Source organism: Diadema setosum, chromosome 11 (assembly GCF_964275005.1).
Source record: "Diadema setosum chromosome 11, eeDiaSeto1, whole genome shotgun sequence".
Taxonomy (NCBI): domain Eukaryota; kingdom Metazoa; phylum Echinodermata; class Echinoidea; order Diadematoida; family Diadematidae; genus Diadema; species Diadema setosum.
The window spans coordinates 7,661,615-7,678,212 of record NC_092695.1 but is presented as its reverse complement, the minus strand read 5'-3'; the positions used below and the strand labels follow the sequence as shown (position 1 = coordinate 7,678,212).

The following is a 16,598-nucleotide window of genomic DNA, read 5'->3' as shown; positions in this document are numbered from 1 at the left end:
CAATATGCTTTCAGTTTGGGCAATATTTTCTGGTACCTCCCTCAGGGCCAGTCAATATTATATAAATGTTGCTGATTTTATATTTCTTCAAATTCTTAAATTTCCAAAGATTTAGTTTCCTCGGTAATTCTTCAATTTGTCCTCATAATCTGTAGATTACAACAATTCAATGGGGGTAGGGGGTTGCATTTGTATCCAACTTAGATAGCATGCCTTGATCAAGGACTTAATGTTTACTCCGATCTCCACATGCAGACTTTTGTGTTTGTATTGTGACTGCATCACAGGGCAGAGGTACTTGGACCTTTACCTTCTGATGAGGCTAAATGATTGTGTTGTTTGTTTTCCATTGAGTGAGTATCTCTTGGCTCTACATAGCTGATCCAATGACAGTTGCTGTCCAGCATGGGTCACCTCCAAGATGACCTTGACCTCCGATCATGTATATGATATGTTGGCTGTGTTTACAGTGGTCAGTTGGTCTCAGTGGTCAGTTGGTCTACCAGTTGGTGCATTACAGTGCTGGCATCAATCTGCAGAGATGAGAGGATTGTGCAAACACAGGTCACTTTTGTCCAACATGAGAAAATCTCTAATTCGCCATACTGGACCAACTTCATAATCGATGAGCAAAATTGTGTTGTCATGGATATAAGCCTACAGCAAAGTAATCAAGAAGACCCATGAAAAATGAAGAAGCCATAATTTGTCCCTGGGCGTCCTCTTGTTGGAGACTTTCTTGTCATTCAAGTCCTACTGTATGCATCACTGGCTGCTGACGTGTACAGTATGTCTTCATAGACTGAATGGCTTCATCTCTTTAAAATTCGTTTTCTAGCGCCTCCCCGAACAAACAGGATGTTCAGTCTGTACCTCATTGTTTCGACATTGTGCGTCATGTGAGTCTCTTCTCTTACCAGATATTACCCTCTCGGTGTTTCACATCTGCACATTTCGCCCGTTCTGCTCGAAGTGAGTGGACACAATCGATGTCCTTAGTGCAGTGTTCTGTCTTTGCAAGGAGTGTACTGACATGAAGTTATCCATGAAGGTAGGCATCTTGTCACCCGTGTGTATTTCTCTATCTAAAGCCAAGTGTCTATGATGCACATACATTCCTGGTTAAAAGCAATCGCTTTGGCTGCATCTAGCAACTTTCCAACATTTGAAACGCATTTCAATACCCACTCTCAAAAAGCATTCGCAAACGCCTTTCGCATGTTTTTAATTCCGCTGAATCAAGACATCAACTACTGGAACATATGGCAAGCAAAAATACATATATTAGCGTGCTTTTATTTTTGCTCTGGGTTTCTGGTTGCGCGAAATGCACGAAAATTTCTACATTAACATTGCTGTACATTGCATCATAATGGACTTGTTCATTTGTGTACATATGTGTGTGTGTGTGTGTGTGTGATACCAAATGGCATGCAATATATTTTTTTTTTATTTTTTTTTTTGCTTAGAATTTTAGACGCTTTTAGTGAGTGTGATTTAATAAATTGATTTCTGCAATGCAGAGAGATTATCACCATGAAGTATGTTATGCGGCACATTTGTGACAAACCTTTCATTTTAATATCTTGTTAATAATGTGAAACTGTCGTCACACATTGTCAAGACATTGTAGTAGGAGAACCATGCATTATGGCGGAGGCATACCAGTCGCCATTGCGGCATTTCTAGTTATTACCATGAAGTATGATTTATGACTTTCAGAGATAGCCACTTTTCATGCTGCATTTTGCCAGTTTTTCCCTGCTCTGTATGAGTGTAAATGCGTCACACAGCCAACTTTGTTACAATGTATATTGCCCAATTCATCATTAACACTTTCCAACTGCATGATCAGCATAATTTGTGGGAAAGGCACGCAATTAGTGTTTTAATGATATAAACAGTGTCGATAGTTGGCATAAAGAGTTCATGGCTCTGTTAACAGAAATGAGTGGATATTTTTCACATCAGTTTGTGTATGGGTGGATACTAGGATAAAGGTAAACATTCACAATTGCTTAATAAAGCCACTGTTTACCATTGGGAACAGTGATTTGAAAATGTTTGAATTATTACATTTGATGCATCAGTTGTATCACAAAACATCCTGCCATATAAAGATATGGCAATAAAGCCACAAATGTAAGGAGATATCACAAATTTTCTCAATAAACCAAAACTGTAGACGGTTTATTCTGGAAACACTTTTAATATTTATATGTCACAGTTTGTATATTTTAACAATACCTAACATCAATTATAGTGATTAAGATTTTAAGTTGGTTGTTTCTTTCTCTAACTCACATTTTAGAACTATTTTGAAGCACTAAAGCTGTTGTTTTTTTCAAATGAGAAACAGTGGCTTTAAAGTGTTAAGTGTATTACCTCAAGGTGATACTGACAGTGATAGTGTGAGGCAATGTCATACATCACTGTCCCGTCTCTGCTCCTTGCGTCGGTCTCAAAATCGATGGTTCCTCTTATACTGCCTCACTGAAGCGTGGACAATTTCTCAGAGATGCCACCTCGCAGATACACGCTATCCGTAAGCCATCAGAAAGATTGAGCTTGACAATTTGGTTACATTCCTCGAGCAGTGGAATCCATCAAAGGTGTGGGGACATTGCAGTCATCCATGGGTGAAGGAATAGAAGTCTTCAAGGCATAATTCATTCTGCATCTAATTTTCTAATCGAATATTTAGCTGCTCTAAACATTAACAGTCCTGTTGAGCCTGCGGTGTCATGAACCCCACTTCCCGTCCCTTTCCTGTGTCTGTTTCCGTCAGGTTATGGTACTTTAAATACATATATTTATTCATATTTCTTGGAGTGTGACACTGTTTCCCTGAAATCAAATCGTGCTCAAATCATAGCACATCATCGAATGAATGCTCACAAGTAATATCAGTGTCATGTATCTGCGACATTTGATGTACCAGTGGATTTCTTTGAAGAGTCCCCATGAGCCACAATTGTAGAAAAGTGTTTATATACACTGTATTCACTACCCTGCTCCCAAGCTTGATCAATTATTGTATTGAATTTAATAAAACAAAAACGAACAAACATGATTCCAAGAATATGCAGTTAAATATATGCTTTAAAGGGAAGGTAAACCCAAAGAGCAATGTGGATTGAGTGAAAGCAGCAACATTAGTAGAACACATCAGTGAAAGTTTGAGGAAAATCGGACAATCGATGCAAAAGTTATGAATATTTAAAGTTTTGGTGTTGGAACCGCTGGATGAGGAGACTACTAGAGGATATGACGTATGAGTGGACAACAATACAAAGAAAATATAAAGGAAATTCAACAAAAAAAAAATCACTTTTCTAGAATTATGACAGAGCAATGGACCAACCGCTTTCAGAGAGCAGGGGGAATAGTTGCTACCCTTAACATATGTCAATATCAAGTTGATGGAATTTGTAATTTTCATGAAAAATGGATTTTTGTAGAATTTTCTTTATATTTTCTTGGTTTTGTTGTCCACTCATACGTCATAACCTCTAGTAGTCTCCTCATCCAGGGGTTCCAACACCAAAACTTTAAAAATTCATAACTTTTGCATCGATTGTCCGATTTTCTTCAAACTTTCACTGCTGTGTTCTACTAATATTGCTGCTTTCACTCAATCCACATTGCTCTTGGGGTTTATCTTCCCTTTAAATATTATTGTAATGTGAAGTGTACATAGGTCTTGCAGTAACTGACTCATGCACAAGCCATACCAGTAAAGTACATCCTCAGCGAGCCCTCTATCTTTTTCTCACTCCTCCCTTCACTGACTATGCCCAATGGCAAAGTGAAAGATACATAGTGTAGATATAGTTTAATAATGGTCATTTGAAGACTGCAACAGGATACACATACAAACCTCATACTGTAAAACATGATATTTTTGCGCATTGAAGTTTTTGCGAATTGCAGCCGATGCGCAGCATGAAATTTTTCAGTTGCCTCTAACATTCAATGCATATAGTGTGGATAAGAACTTTCGCATGCATTTTAATTTCACAAATCCAGGCTCTCGCAAAATTAATATGCACGCCAGCATTCCTCGTTTTACAGTAATGCTGTCTGTTTTCATATCATTGGACAAAAGATGCATCTTTTTGCTCTTTGGTGGCATGGTGTGGGTTTTTAAAGGTCCCATTTCAAAATTGGCAAAAGCAGTCAGCTTTGATTGAAATTTAAACATCTTGTGTGATGTCTGATGACACACACACAAAGATGAAGCATCAGGAAAATTTGGACCAGAGAGAAATGAAAGAGAACATGAGGAACCAAAGAGAATTAACATCAGATCCATCAGATATTATCAGAGAAATAATAGTATTCACGTATGCCAATCATATCACTTTCTGCTCTTTCCTTCAAAGATGAGGACATTATATTAGTGATCCACCTGGTCAATGCCAGAAAGCCTGGATCGTGAAATCTATCACTTCAGTTGTGTCACAAACTGATAAGTCTAGCATAATAGGAAATTTATATTTACATGGTGGGTGTTCGATATGACTCAAGAGAAGTGAGTAGTACCAGCATTATGATGCTTATTTAGAGCACCAGATGGTTCTTAAATTTATGCAATATGATAATGTCAAATTGATTACTGTATAAGCTGTTATTTTCATGACGGTTTAATTTTTGTGAATTTCTTGCATCTCAGTTGGACCGCGAATTTACCAACACGCGAAAACGTCACTATATGCTAAGGTACAGTGCGCTTATGAAGGCTGCTGTGTCAATTCGCGAAAACAACATCTCACGAAAATGTCCGTGACTTCCTCATTCGCGAAAATATCTGTAGCGAAAATAACAGCATATACAGTATTAGTCAGTGTACAGGGCAACCTGATAAACCTTGTTGCTGTACATTCATTCTTGCAAACCGTTAGAACAGGGAGGTGGAAGAAAGATGGAGTGTGCTCTTCTGAGTTTCCTTTGAAGTCATGCGTGGCCCCGACAGGCCCCGACAGCGTTTTTTTTCCCCTCCCGTAATCCCATTACTCACGCTCGGCGCACTGCAAGTCGTAAATCTTGTGGCGGAAATCACGACGCGAAATGCATTGTGGTCGGGGAATAAAATGGCGTCCTACGGTGTAAGCACAGAACTCACCTGTAAAGCAGTGGTGTACTAAGCAGTGGTGGTGGTTCTGGCGATCGTGATTTTGACGGAGACGAGTTTGTTGAGGAGGAATTGCTTTTAGCAAATTCAAAATCACATTGACACAGCAACTTAACGAAATTTGATTTGCAATTGAAACTGAAACTCAGAAAGTTAGTTGGGCCTTGGCTTGGAAATTGGAGGCCAAGGCAAGGGCAAGGCTCAGGACACTGTTTAATAGCGCAGCGTCACCTCAGGTACGCTGCCTAGCAAAAGCATACCTAACGTTAGTCCTAGCTAGTAGACTCTAGTATTTCACAAACTAGAATCTAACCACTGTTAAACGTTAGATTCTACTAGCTCCAGAGGTGTACTCTACTACTTTTTAATTCAATTTTTTGTAACGTTAGCATGGGGTAGAGTCAAGCCGATTACCGGCATTTACCGATGAATGATCGAGGGAGAGTGAGGCGAAACACTGTATACTAAGCTCTGTTTTTTCCCCTAAAATATACTTACAGCATCATACATCTAGGCTTTTATAGATATCATCTTTAATTCTCTACGGAAAATTATTATAATCAAGGCTGATATGTCTAATTTACACTTTTTAACACTCAACTTTCCATTCCAATATGTATTTACTAGTAACTCAAATTCACCGAAACAACGGCAACGAACGCTGTCCCGACGCCTACGCGGCGGCCCTACAACAACCCGACGAGTACGCTGAAAAGCCCCAGCTCGCTCGGGTGCAGACGAAAAAAAAAAAACCGCCTCGGTCTCTATGAAGCACTACTTTTACACTCGAACTGTTTGAAAACACGCCCGAACACGCTCATGTAACTTATATCATTTTGAAGATCAAGGTCAGGCCTACCTCTCTAACTATAAAAAAATTGCGGAAATGTGCGGGATTTCTCATAATCGATACAGAAACAATATGATGACATCTCTAGCGCACAAAACTTACTGCTCAGTAACTCCGTTGTTTGTGTACCGATTTCGCTGGTTCAAACGGCAATCTCCTCAGCACAGTCTGCTGAACCAGCGAAAGGTATAGACATACCACGCTACCCAATTCTTGAGCCATAAGTTGTAGCTTTCGAAGGGGGACGTCTTTCACTGAATGTAATAGACTGCCAAAATTTTGAATATGACGTCATATTGTCGGTGCCACGCATCGCTTCAAAGCCCGATTTTTACGAGCGTGTGTTTATGGAAGGCCTGGAAAGGAGATCATGTTGCGTCACTCTAGTGCGCCGGAGGGTGATGGGTGGACCGATAAGGCCAGATTTTGACATATTTATCACAGAATGAGGGTTGGATTTCAAGACGTTAATCGGTGTAAGACCACTTGATTTTTTCTCTGAGGGAAGCTCTCAGAGTGCCATCTCCATCTTTCTTCCACCTCCCTGGTTAGAAGCTTCTACAGAGAGAACCACGTAATATGCCCATAAAGCATATATGTGCTTATTTCAAGAAAGTAAAAACTACCTTTTTAACTTTCATGCTGTTGTATATTTGTTTCCCCTTTTGAGATAATCAACATATGACTTGGGTGAAGATTTTGATCTCCTGTTTGCATAAAAAAAGAAAGAAAGAAAGGAAGGAAGATATTTACAAGACTCTGTCCTGAGATAGTATTCCAGTATCAGACTATTACCATATGGCAATGTTTCTTGATGGTTCCTCTGTAAAGTGCAGCTAGGAAAAGCAATCGTACTTGCTGCTAGTCTATGAATAGGCTTGTATGAGTACAACTGTGCATTGACTAAAAACAAATGAAATACAACATGGGACTCAATGAAAAAGTTCATCACATTCACCATTTATTGCAGTGGAGTTCTAGGAGTCGTTGCATAGAAAGAGGCAGTCAATGACGTGCATAACACACTTCTGTACTTATACTCTGCCTGCATGATGAAGATTTAGACGAACAACTGCTATCACACATCACTAAACTAAAGAAAAAACTACAAGGTCATAGTCATACACAGTACATACAACCACTGTACAGTGTACAAATGTCAAGTCACAAACCATAGCCCTGTTGCAGTATGAAAGTCAGAAAGTCAAACAAATGTATTGTGTCAGCCAATCAGAACTGAGTATTCAGAAACATATACTTGATTTGCTGACTCATGTTTGATCTCAACTTTCAAACTACAACAGGGTGATGGTTTGTGACTTGACATTTGTACACTGTACAGTGGTTGTATGTACTGTGTATGACTATGACCTTGTAGTTTTTTCTTTAGTTTAGTGATGTGTGATAGCAGTTGTTCGTCTAAATCTTCATCATGCAGGCAGAGTATAAGTACAGAAGTGTGTTATGCACGTCATTGGCCCCATTATTCTCACAAGGCATTAGTGGTAGGGCAGAGTTATTAATCACCTTTGGGTTATTTCTAGTTCTGTTTCTCCCCGTATTTCCTTCTGCTACAATGCATCTCCTCTTTTTGTGCCCCAGCTCACTCAGCCTTGCACTAGGGTGAGAGGTCCACGTTGCCAGCCAGCCAGCCAACCAGCCAACCAGCCAGCATCTATTCATTAAGTGTATCTCTCTCTCTCTCCTCTCCTTGCTCTTTCAAGTGGGTTCTGGGAAGAGACGCTGGGGCATAGTGTGTGCTGGCTGCATAAGATATGTAAACCGCTTGCCTCCGTAATAGACTCAAGGGGCTTGATGCATTTTGCATTTATTTTGTCGCGAGAGATAGGGGGCTCTCGTGACAGCCTCCCATCGTCCATGCCATGCGGGGGCTGAACTCATGAGGCAAGTTATGGCTGCTGGGACTGGATGGTTTTGCCATCTCATCTTTCCTTCCCCCTCCCCCCCCCCCCACCCCTCAGCCCAGATGCTGTCCCATCATCATCATCATACTCATCATCCTCCTCCTCCCAGTTGCGTGGTGCAGCACGAGGTGTTCTCCGGGAGCGGGTGTAATTCACCTTGTCACCCTGAGCATACCTTGCTGTCATCTCCGATATCTCAGCGAGTTTACTTCCCGTCTAGTTGTGGTGTCCGCTGAACTGTACATGTCTGTCCACTGATAAAAAGTCCTTGGGGGTACAGAGGTGGGGAGGATGTTGGCAAGAGGTTGGAACGATTATAAAACTTGCAGTCAGCTCTTGCCAGGGAAGCCTGGGAAATTACAGTGATGAGTGAGAACTGTATCTTTCATTCCACTTGGGAAAAAACACATTTCCCTAGAATTCAGATGATTTCACAGATGAATCTAAAATCAGTAATCCCTGCTTGTGATTTTCTGTTTTGTTTTTGTGGAGATCAAATGTACACATTTGTATCTTGTTGGTCCTGTAAACCAACAGCATATTGATCTGCAATGTACTAAAACATGATGAGGATCATAAACCTAGCTCTAGGCTGAGTCATGGTTTCATGACACAAACTATGTGTATTTGTAAAATACCATTGCCTGTTCACACAATCACAAAGGTACCATAAATTTCTTGCAGGACGAGAACCTAGAAGCTTATATACATATCATAGTGTCTTTGAAAATGAAAAGCAGTTGGTGGGAATTCCCCACCCCTTTCCCTTATCATCGATGAGGGTTTAGCAATGCATTAAATGGCCTATAAAAGAGACTACTCACCCCTCTCTGCGAAGCTCAGTACAATGATGTCTATTTGGGGGTTCATTGAGGAGTGTATTGCACCATGTACAGAACTAAGCAAATCTGTGGTACCTTGTTACAAGTATACATTCACCTGTAGAAAATCAGGGAAGATGAAGGTGGATAATGGCAACAGATGTCAGAATAGCACCTTATCTTGCTAGTATCTTTTCACTACATGCCATACAGGAAATTTGCTGCTTTTAATTGCATAAAATTACCTTGTTTTGATGAGAAGGGTCAATCCACGTCAAATCATCCAATTTTCAGAAAAGTTGTCACCCGACCCCCTCCGATTTTCTTTAAAATCGCACCAAATGTTCCCCAAAGTGTCTGACGGAAAATCCCAAAATATTTTGCCCCAAGGTCAATTGGTTGCTAAGATACAGCCTCACATAGCAACCGGTGCGCATTCCAAAATATTAGTTAAAAGAAAATTAGGCATTTTTGATTGACTGTTTTAGCATGGATATTAATGCAAAAATGTTCATTATCTGGAAATTGAGAGAACTTTATAGTCTTTGCAAGAAAAACTTACTGTGACGCAAAATTGACTTTTCGTTAACGTGCACGAGGTCACCGAAAATGGTGTTAAATGTTAATTTTGAAAATTTTAATGCATATTTAGAGGCTAATATCTTCCACATTTCATCACCTTAGGTTCTAAAATATTAGGATGTTGAAGGATTTGACTTGCTCAGTAATTTTGAAAAAAATCAGCGCATTCATGCGCACCGTTTTTACGGAGAGCGCCCTCAAAGTTGACAAAAATGAAAAATGTGCCAAATTCAAGGTCACGGATCACCCTTCGTCCCACCTAGGAATGGCATCAATTTTTGTGCATTGATAGACATTTACCTATATTATCTTGGGTTACCAAAGAAATTTTGCTACCGAAATGTTCAATGGCAAATTTACCCCACCGAAAATGGTCGTAAACGGCCAAATTTCCATGTAATATCACATATTGGGTTTAGAGGACATTTCAAATGTCCACACTTTCAAGATGAAAAGCACTAGCCCTGTGATATTTGCAGTAGGCATAGTCTGTTATACATATTTCAGTAATATATACCACAAAACACTTTTATTACTTAATAATGACCTTGAAATTTAATCCAAAATTTGATAAAAACAATAAATTGCTCCATTTTCCTCATTGCACTGCATTTAAATACGTGTTTTGAAAGACATTTCACAGAGCAATATTTCAAGAATTATGAAAGCTGAAAGCCTACCTTATTAAGGTTCTAAAGTATTTGTGCTCTTCTTTCAGCTTTAGTGTCAATTTGATCATGAATGTTTTACCCTTGACCTTGAAGCCCTTCTAAAAATAGCTGTTAATTTGTTAACTACAAATTACATACACGACAGGTGTATTATGGCATGATATACTTGTGATTCTTTCACAAACACAAAAGCTTTTTATGGTGTAAATGTATATACTGGAATTCATCTACACTCATGCTTGCAAGATATGTTACGATTAATAACTTTGTTCTGACAATGACCCTCAATTATGACCTTCAAAATCATGAGAAATGCCTATTCCTCTCCATAAAGACCTGTATTGTACTGAATAATAGTTGATAATATGGACGTTGCGCCCAACATAATATAGATCCTTATTCTAGCCTGTGAAACGCACATTAAAAGGACTGAGAGTCTTCTTTTTCGGGGGATTTGTTCTGTACCTTATGAAAACTTCCAAAATCATTTCAATTCTTATGTATTTTCTTGTTTTTGGAATTTCTTATGTATTTCTTTGTTTTTCATTTTCTAAAGCATAACTGTGTTTTCTTTTATTGGAAATTGTCACGGGCCACTTTTCTACCATAACCAGAATAAAATTAATCAATCAAAGTGATAGATTGTAAAAATGGTCAAGTTTTTATGAGTTTCCAAACAAAGCACTGTTTTCCATAGGAAATGCACACAAAATCACAAAATATTACTGTCCCCTTTTTTGATTGAAATTGAGGGTCATTGTCAGAACAAAGTTATTAATTGTAACATATCTTGCAAGCATGAGTGTAGATTAATTCCAGTATATACATTTACACCATAAAAAGCTTTTGTGTTTGTGAAAGAATCACAAGTATAATCATGCCATAATACACCTGTCGTGTGTGTAATTTGTAGTTAACAAATTTACAGCTATTTTTAGAAGGGCTTCAAGGTCAAGGGTAAAACATTCATGATCAAATTGACACTAAATCTGAAAGAAGAGCACAAATACTTTAGAACCTTAATAAGGTAGGCTTTCAGCTTTCATAATTCTTGAAATATTGCTCTGTGAAATGTCTTTCAAAACACGTATTTATATGCAGTGCAATGAGGAAAATGGAGCAATTTATTGTTTTTATCAAATTTTGGATTAAATTTCAAGGTCATTATTAAGTAATAAAAGTGTTTTGTGGTATATATTACTGAAATATGTATAACAGACTATGCCTACTGCAAATATCACAGGGCTAGTGCTTTTCATCTTGAAAGTGTGGACATTTGAAATGTCCTCTAAACCCAATATGTGATATTACATGGAAATTTGGCCGTTTACGACCATTTTCGGTGGGGTAAATTTGCCATTGAACATTTCGGTAGCAAAATTTCTTTGGTAACCCGAGATAATATAGGTAAATGTCTATCAACACACAAAAATTGATGCCATTCCTAGGTGGGACGAAGGGTGATCCGTGACCTTGAATTTGGCACATTTTTCATTTTTGTCAACTTTGAGGGCGCTCTCCGTAAAAACGGTGCGCATGAATGCGCTGATTTTTTTCAAAATTACTGAGCAAGTCAAAGCCTTCAACAGCCTAATATTTTAGAACCTAAGGTGATGAAATGTGGAAGATATGAGCCTCTAAATATGCATTAAAATTTTCAAAATTAACATTTAACACCATTTTCGGTGACCTCGTGCACGTTAACGAAAAGTCAATTTCGCGTCACAGTAAGTTTTTCTTGCAAAGACTATAAAGTTCTCTCAATTTCCAGATAATGAACATTTTTGCATTAATATCCATGCTAAAACAGTCAATCAAAAATGCCTAATTTTCTTTTAACTAACATTTTGTAATGCGCACCGGTTGCTATGTGAGGCTGTATCTTAGCAACCAATTGACCTTGGGGCAAAATATTTTGGCATTTTCCGTCAGACACTTTGGGGAACATTTGGTGCGATTTTTAAGAAAATCGGAGGGGGTCGGGTGACAAGCACTGGATGATTTGACATGGATTGACCCAGAAAATTAAATGTGTTAACTGCAGTCCCTAGCTGTGCATTGTTTTTACTGAATACACCTCTATGCTTTCAATATTCAAATTCAATTGATGAAACCATTGATAAGCTAGAAGTCATCAAAATCATTGATGTTCCAGACATGGGTTGTGATAAGCCATTCCCTTCTCATGGAAGAAGACTTTCTTTCACAGGAATGTGCATTGCCATGGATGATGATCTTTAAACAAATGTGTTTGCAATGCAATACATGGACTATATCTTACTTGTCCAGTGAAGTTTGCAAGGAGTTTATATCATATTGATATTTATTTATATATTTTGTTTTATTGATGCAAATGTTTGTTCTCCAAAAATTTTGTTTTCTGTATGGAATAACAACATTAATAGTGTTTCATGTTTACTTTGTTGTATTCGTTGTACAGAGACCACACAGAATACTTGCCTTCACCCTCTTCTACACGCTGACCTGTTTTGTGTGCCTGAGCCTGTACTACGATGGCACCTATAGAGCCAGCACTTCGCCCCAGTTCAAGGTGCTAGCGAACAACGCCTCGCTCGCCTCGGCGGCTGCCGCCGTCACTGCCAGCCAACGGCAGCCGGCCCAGTCGCAGCTCTCCCTGCAGCAGCCTGAGGGCGCCAGACGCAATGTCTCCCGCGAGATCCTCCAGCTCCAGGATAAGGCCGACGAGCTGCAGAGACAGGTGGAGGCGCAGACGGCGGCCCGGCAACACCCGCCGAAAATCAACTGGCGCGACATCGCTAAGGGGGATATGTTCAAGAAGACAAAAGTATTGTCCAAAAATGACTACAGACACTTTGCTGATAACAGGGTACGTATTGCACTGGAAAATGAGCAATAGTGTTGTTTTTTTTTCTTCTTTTGATTTAATAAGCAACAGTATGTGACCTCTTTTAGACAGATTTTTGTAAATTTTACGCACATCTGTAGGTGTGAGGAAACTACTTTTCACACTAATAGATAATGCCAAGATATACATTGACGGCCACTACAAATCTATGTGCTTGATCAAGACAGGTGGCAAAACAGTAAGACAAGGGGAAATGTAAGGACACCAGCCTTTCTGGCAAGTGCAAATATACTTTATTGTACTGTGCGTGTTGAAAGACTAACAAATATGTGCTGTATGATATGAGAGAGAAGTTATGCAAATGGTTCAGATACGGGTTTTAAATTGCATTTTTTCCAATCAAATATGCAACAAGAGCCATCGATCGAGCAGTTAGTGAATGGAGTTGCCAGCTATCCCCCCATATTGGGAAGTAGGAAGAGGTATGAGCAAGGAGGCTCAAGAGATGGAGTCACAACAGTCAATATTTTCTTTGATCCCATGTTTGATGCCGCCACTCAGAAATATTTGGAAGTATAGTGCACTCCTGCTATAGCAAACACGGTTATAATGAAATTCTGGTCCCAACAACATAAAAATTCAGGCTGCAACATTATTTGCTCTGTGTTTTTTTATTGTTTATTTGTTCGGTTATAACAAAATTTTGACATAACAAAAAAACTGCCGGTCCCGAGGACTTCATTTTAATGGGAGTCCACCGTATGTGCTGAGAAAGATGGTGGCATTAATTGTAAGGATCAGGGGAATTCTTTGGGGCATCCATAGAAAACTGATAGCTGTTTGCATAATTACAGCCAGTTGGAACTCTGTCTCTTAAAGGGACTGTACAGTACTGGTTGAGGTGGGTATTCATGTTTTGCACATTCCTAAGTGAGATCATGAGAAACCTCTTATGAAATATGAAAGAGCATGTCATGTTAATAAGGGTTCAACGTTTATTTGATGAAAATTGGTTTTCAAATGGCTGAGATATCCAAAAAAGTGATAATAATAAAAGGCGACATGCCATAACTTTATTAGGATCTCTTTGTTTCACCTTGTTTTTGGATATCTCAGCCATTTCAAAACCGATTTTCATCAAATAAACTTTTGATACCCCACGGAATTGCATGCTCTTTGACATCTCATAGAGTGGTTTCTGAATATCTTGCAAAACATTAAAAGCTAAATCCTCACCTCAACCAGAACTGTACACACCCTTTAAACCTCCTTGGTGCACGTGGATGTACATATATCAATTCCAGGAAGCGAAGCATTTTATCAACCCACTTGTCGCGACAGTTGCGTTGGATGAATACAGTGCCGTTTTATAGCAACTTGGAAAAGTAATTCATTATGTCAATGGCACCCAAGAGTGACAGAAAGATTCTAGTCTGTTTCACGGTAAAAAAAAAAACACAACTAATAATGATAGGAATAATAATAATTAAAAACAAAAAATCTTTGGGTACTGTCATGTCTGACTACCAAACCAAAGGATAGATTGAGGAAGTAATTTACACATGTCATGTTTTTAGTGCCATCTTTTAAATCAGAATGGAAATGAGAGAGAGAAGAAAAATGAAGGAGAGAGGAAGCTTACAGTGAGGTACAGTTGCCAATTGAATTACCACTAAAAGAAAGAAAAATATTTAAAAGCAAAACAAGAAAGTAACTGAAAATAAAAGCACACACACAGACACACTAATTTATCAAATTATGGATGAGTGATAGGCTTGTTTGTCAGTGAAACTAATTAATCCAATGGAAAATAGATCTATATCACTTGGGTCAGAGATGGCATATTGGAAATTATAATTGATGTTTACATCAGTCACTAAATAGTATAATTCCAGTCTTCCTGTACTGGAGTGAGTCACATGTTTGGTAAGATACATATGCTAAATTCATTCAGCCGTATTTTAATGACGTTTATATGCTTTATATGACGAAGACACATGCATAATAGTGTCCATGCAAGCAACAGTGAATTGACAAGGCACTTAATAGCATTCAGTTTTAATACCTGTCGTAAATGGCTAATAATGTGAGAAAATGCATAATTTTGATCATAGAAAGGCTAAAAGAATCTCTAGAGCTTTGCGGAAAATAGGCCCAGAATTCTGAAGATGTTTTCCACTCTTCCTCTGTGGGGCGAAGGCTGTGAAAATTTCTACAAAAGGTGTAAGACCCATTCTATGCTGATATCCCAAGTTAACGGTTTAATTTTGTGGGAATTAGTCAATCTCCCAGGAAAGCATTACGTCCTTGGAGTCTGGTTGATCCATGATGTAGTGGTAGGCATGTGACAGTTTGAAACAAGCTATAATGTAGATTGCTGTGGACTCTGGGAGGAAGCTATTAGTGTCATTAACTTGCTTTTGTGATCTGCACTTCTGTCACCTTTATGTCTCTCTTGATTTTGGATCCACAAAGAATTAATGTGATGCAATGAGAGTTTTGAGGATGTAAGTGGTTAGGGTGGTTAGAAGAAGTTTTCATCCTTCTCCAACTATTACACTGTAATTAGTCTTCACTAGGAAATGCGCACACAGATATGCATATAAGTACAAAGTCGTATATGATCCATGTTTACCCGATAGTTGTGTGGGGCAGTGAAAGATTGGTTTGCATCTCTTCTTACCATAAAAGCAACAAGGTTTTCCTGTTTTGCAGCTCTGCATGGAACATTGATACTTTGTATTCAACAGAAGTTCTAAATGAAGATAATACATACATAGTAGACATATATCAGGGCCCTGTTTTATGAAGAGTTAAAATTGATTATATAGTTGACTTCAACTGCAAGTCTATGGCAGCCTGAGTGGTAAGGAAGTTTAAAGTCGATTTTATCTTTTGATTTTATAAATTGGGGCCCAGGACTGTCAGATGATTGATGCCATTATTGCCTGATCAGCCAAATCATCACGCAACAGTAACACCCACTGACATGGAAATTGCAATTATAAGTTCTTTGTGTGTGTGTGTGTGTGTGTGTGTGTGTTTTAAGTTATTTAAACCTTTCTCAGCCAGAGACATTGGACAGTGTGTACAACGCTATGGACTTATCTGTGCTAATCGACACTTGAGGCATGCAATGGGTTAAACAGAACAAATCTACCAAATGAGGAAGTAGGGGCCTTCTGCAGTACTCACATGGCCTGGTTTTCACTCATTTTGTCAATACATCAGTGGTTGGCCACGTCGTATTACAATAGTTGGCTGTGAGCACATATTGATCATAGGAGTGAGGAATAACTACCTACAGGAAATGTTGCAGAGATGTGCTGAATACATTGACTGGTCTTGTGTTTTACTCACGAGTTGTCTGATTTGGTTCACAAACAAAAATTCATACAATGTGTACAGGGCCCCGTTGCTAGAAACTTTGCGTTTAAACGCAACTTGCAACTGATTGTCACTGGCCAATCAAAATCATTGTTGCATGCATGTCTTCTTAATAGGGCAGACCCTGAGCCAATCAGAATGGTTGTTTCAAAATTAGCAATTATTTGCAATTGATTGCAACTTTCTTGCAACGGGGCCCAGGTCACAGAAATATGATAAGTGAAAATGTTTTGCATTTTCATAAAGCACTTTATAATGCTGGTGGAGGTGGCACTTTTCCTCGAGGCATTGTTTCTTTGAGATAGACTTCAATGTTGTGTGAAGCGAAAGAGAAGAAAAACACATACAAAAACAACATCTTGTTAAGAGGGACTTGATGGACTATGTGGTATTTTTTCCTC

General features: G+C 38.7%; 1 protein-coding gene across 1 annotated transcript in view; it reads left to right on the top strand.

Moving 5' to 3' along the window:
- LOC140235246 (alpha-N-acetyl-neuraminyl-2,3-beta-galactosyl-1,3-N-acetyl-galactosaminide alpha-2,6-sialyltransferase-like) overlaps nucleotides 1-16,598 on the top strand; it is an 82,614-nt gene that overhangs the window by 37,169 nt on the left and 28,847 nt on the right. Inside the window, exon 3 of the mRNA XM_072315277.1 lies at nucleotides 12,424-12,831. Within this exon, the coding sequence (XP_072171378.1) occupies nucleotides 12,424-12,831 (408 nt within the window). The remainder of the gene's footprint in view (nucleotides 1-12,423; nucleotides 12,832-16,598) is intronic.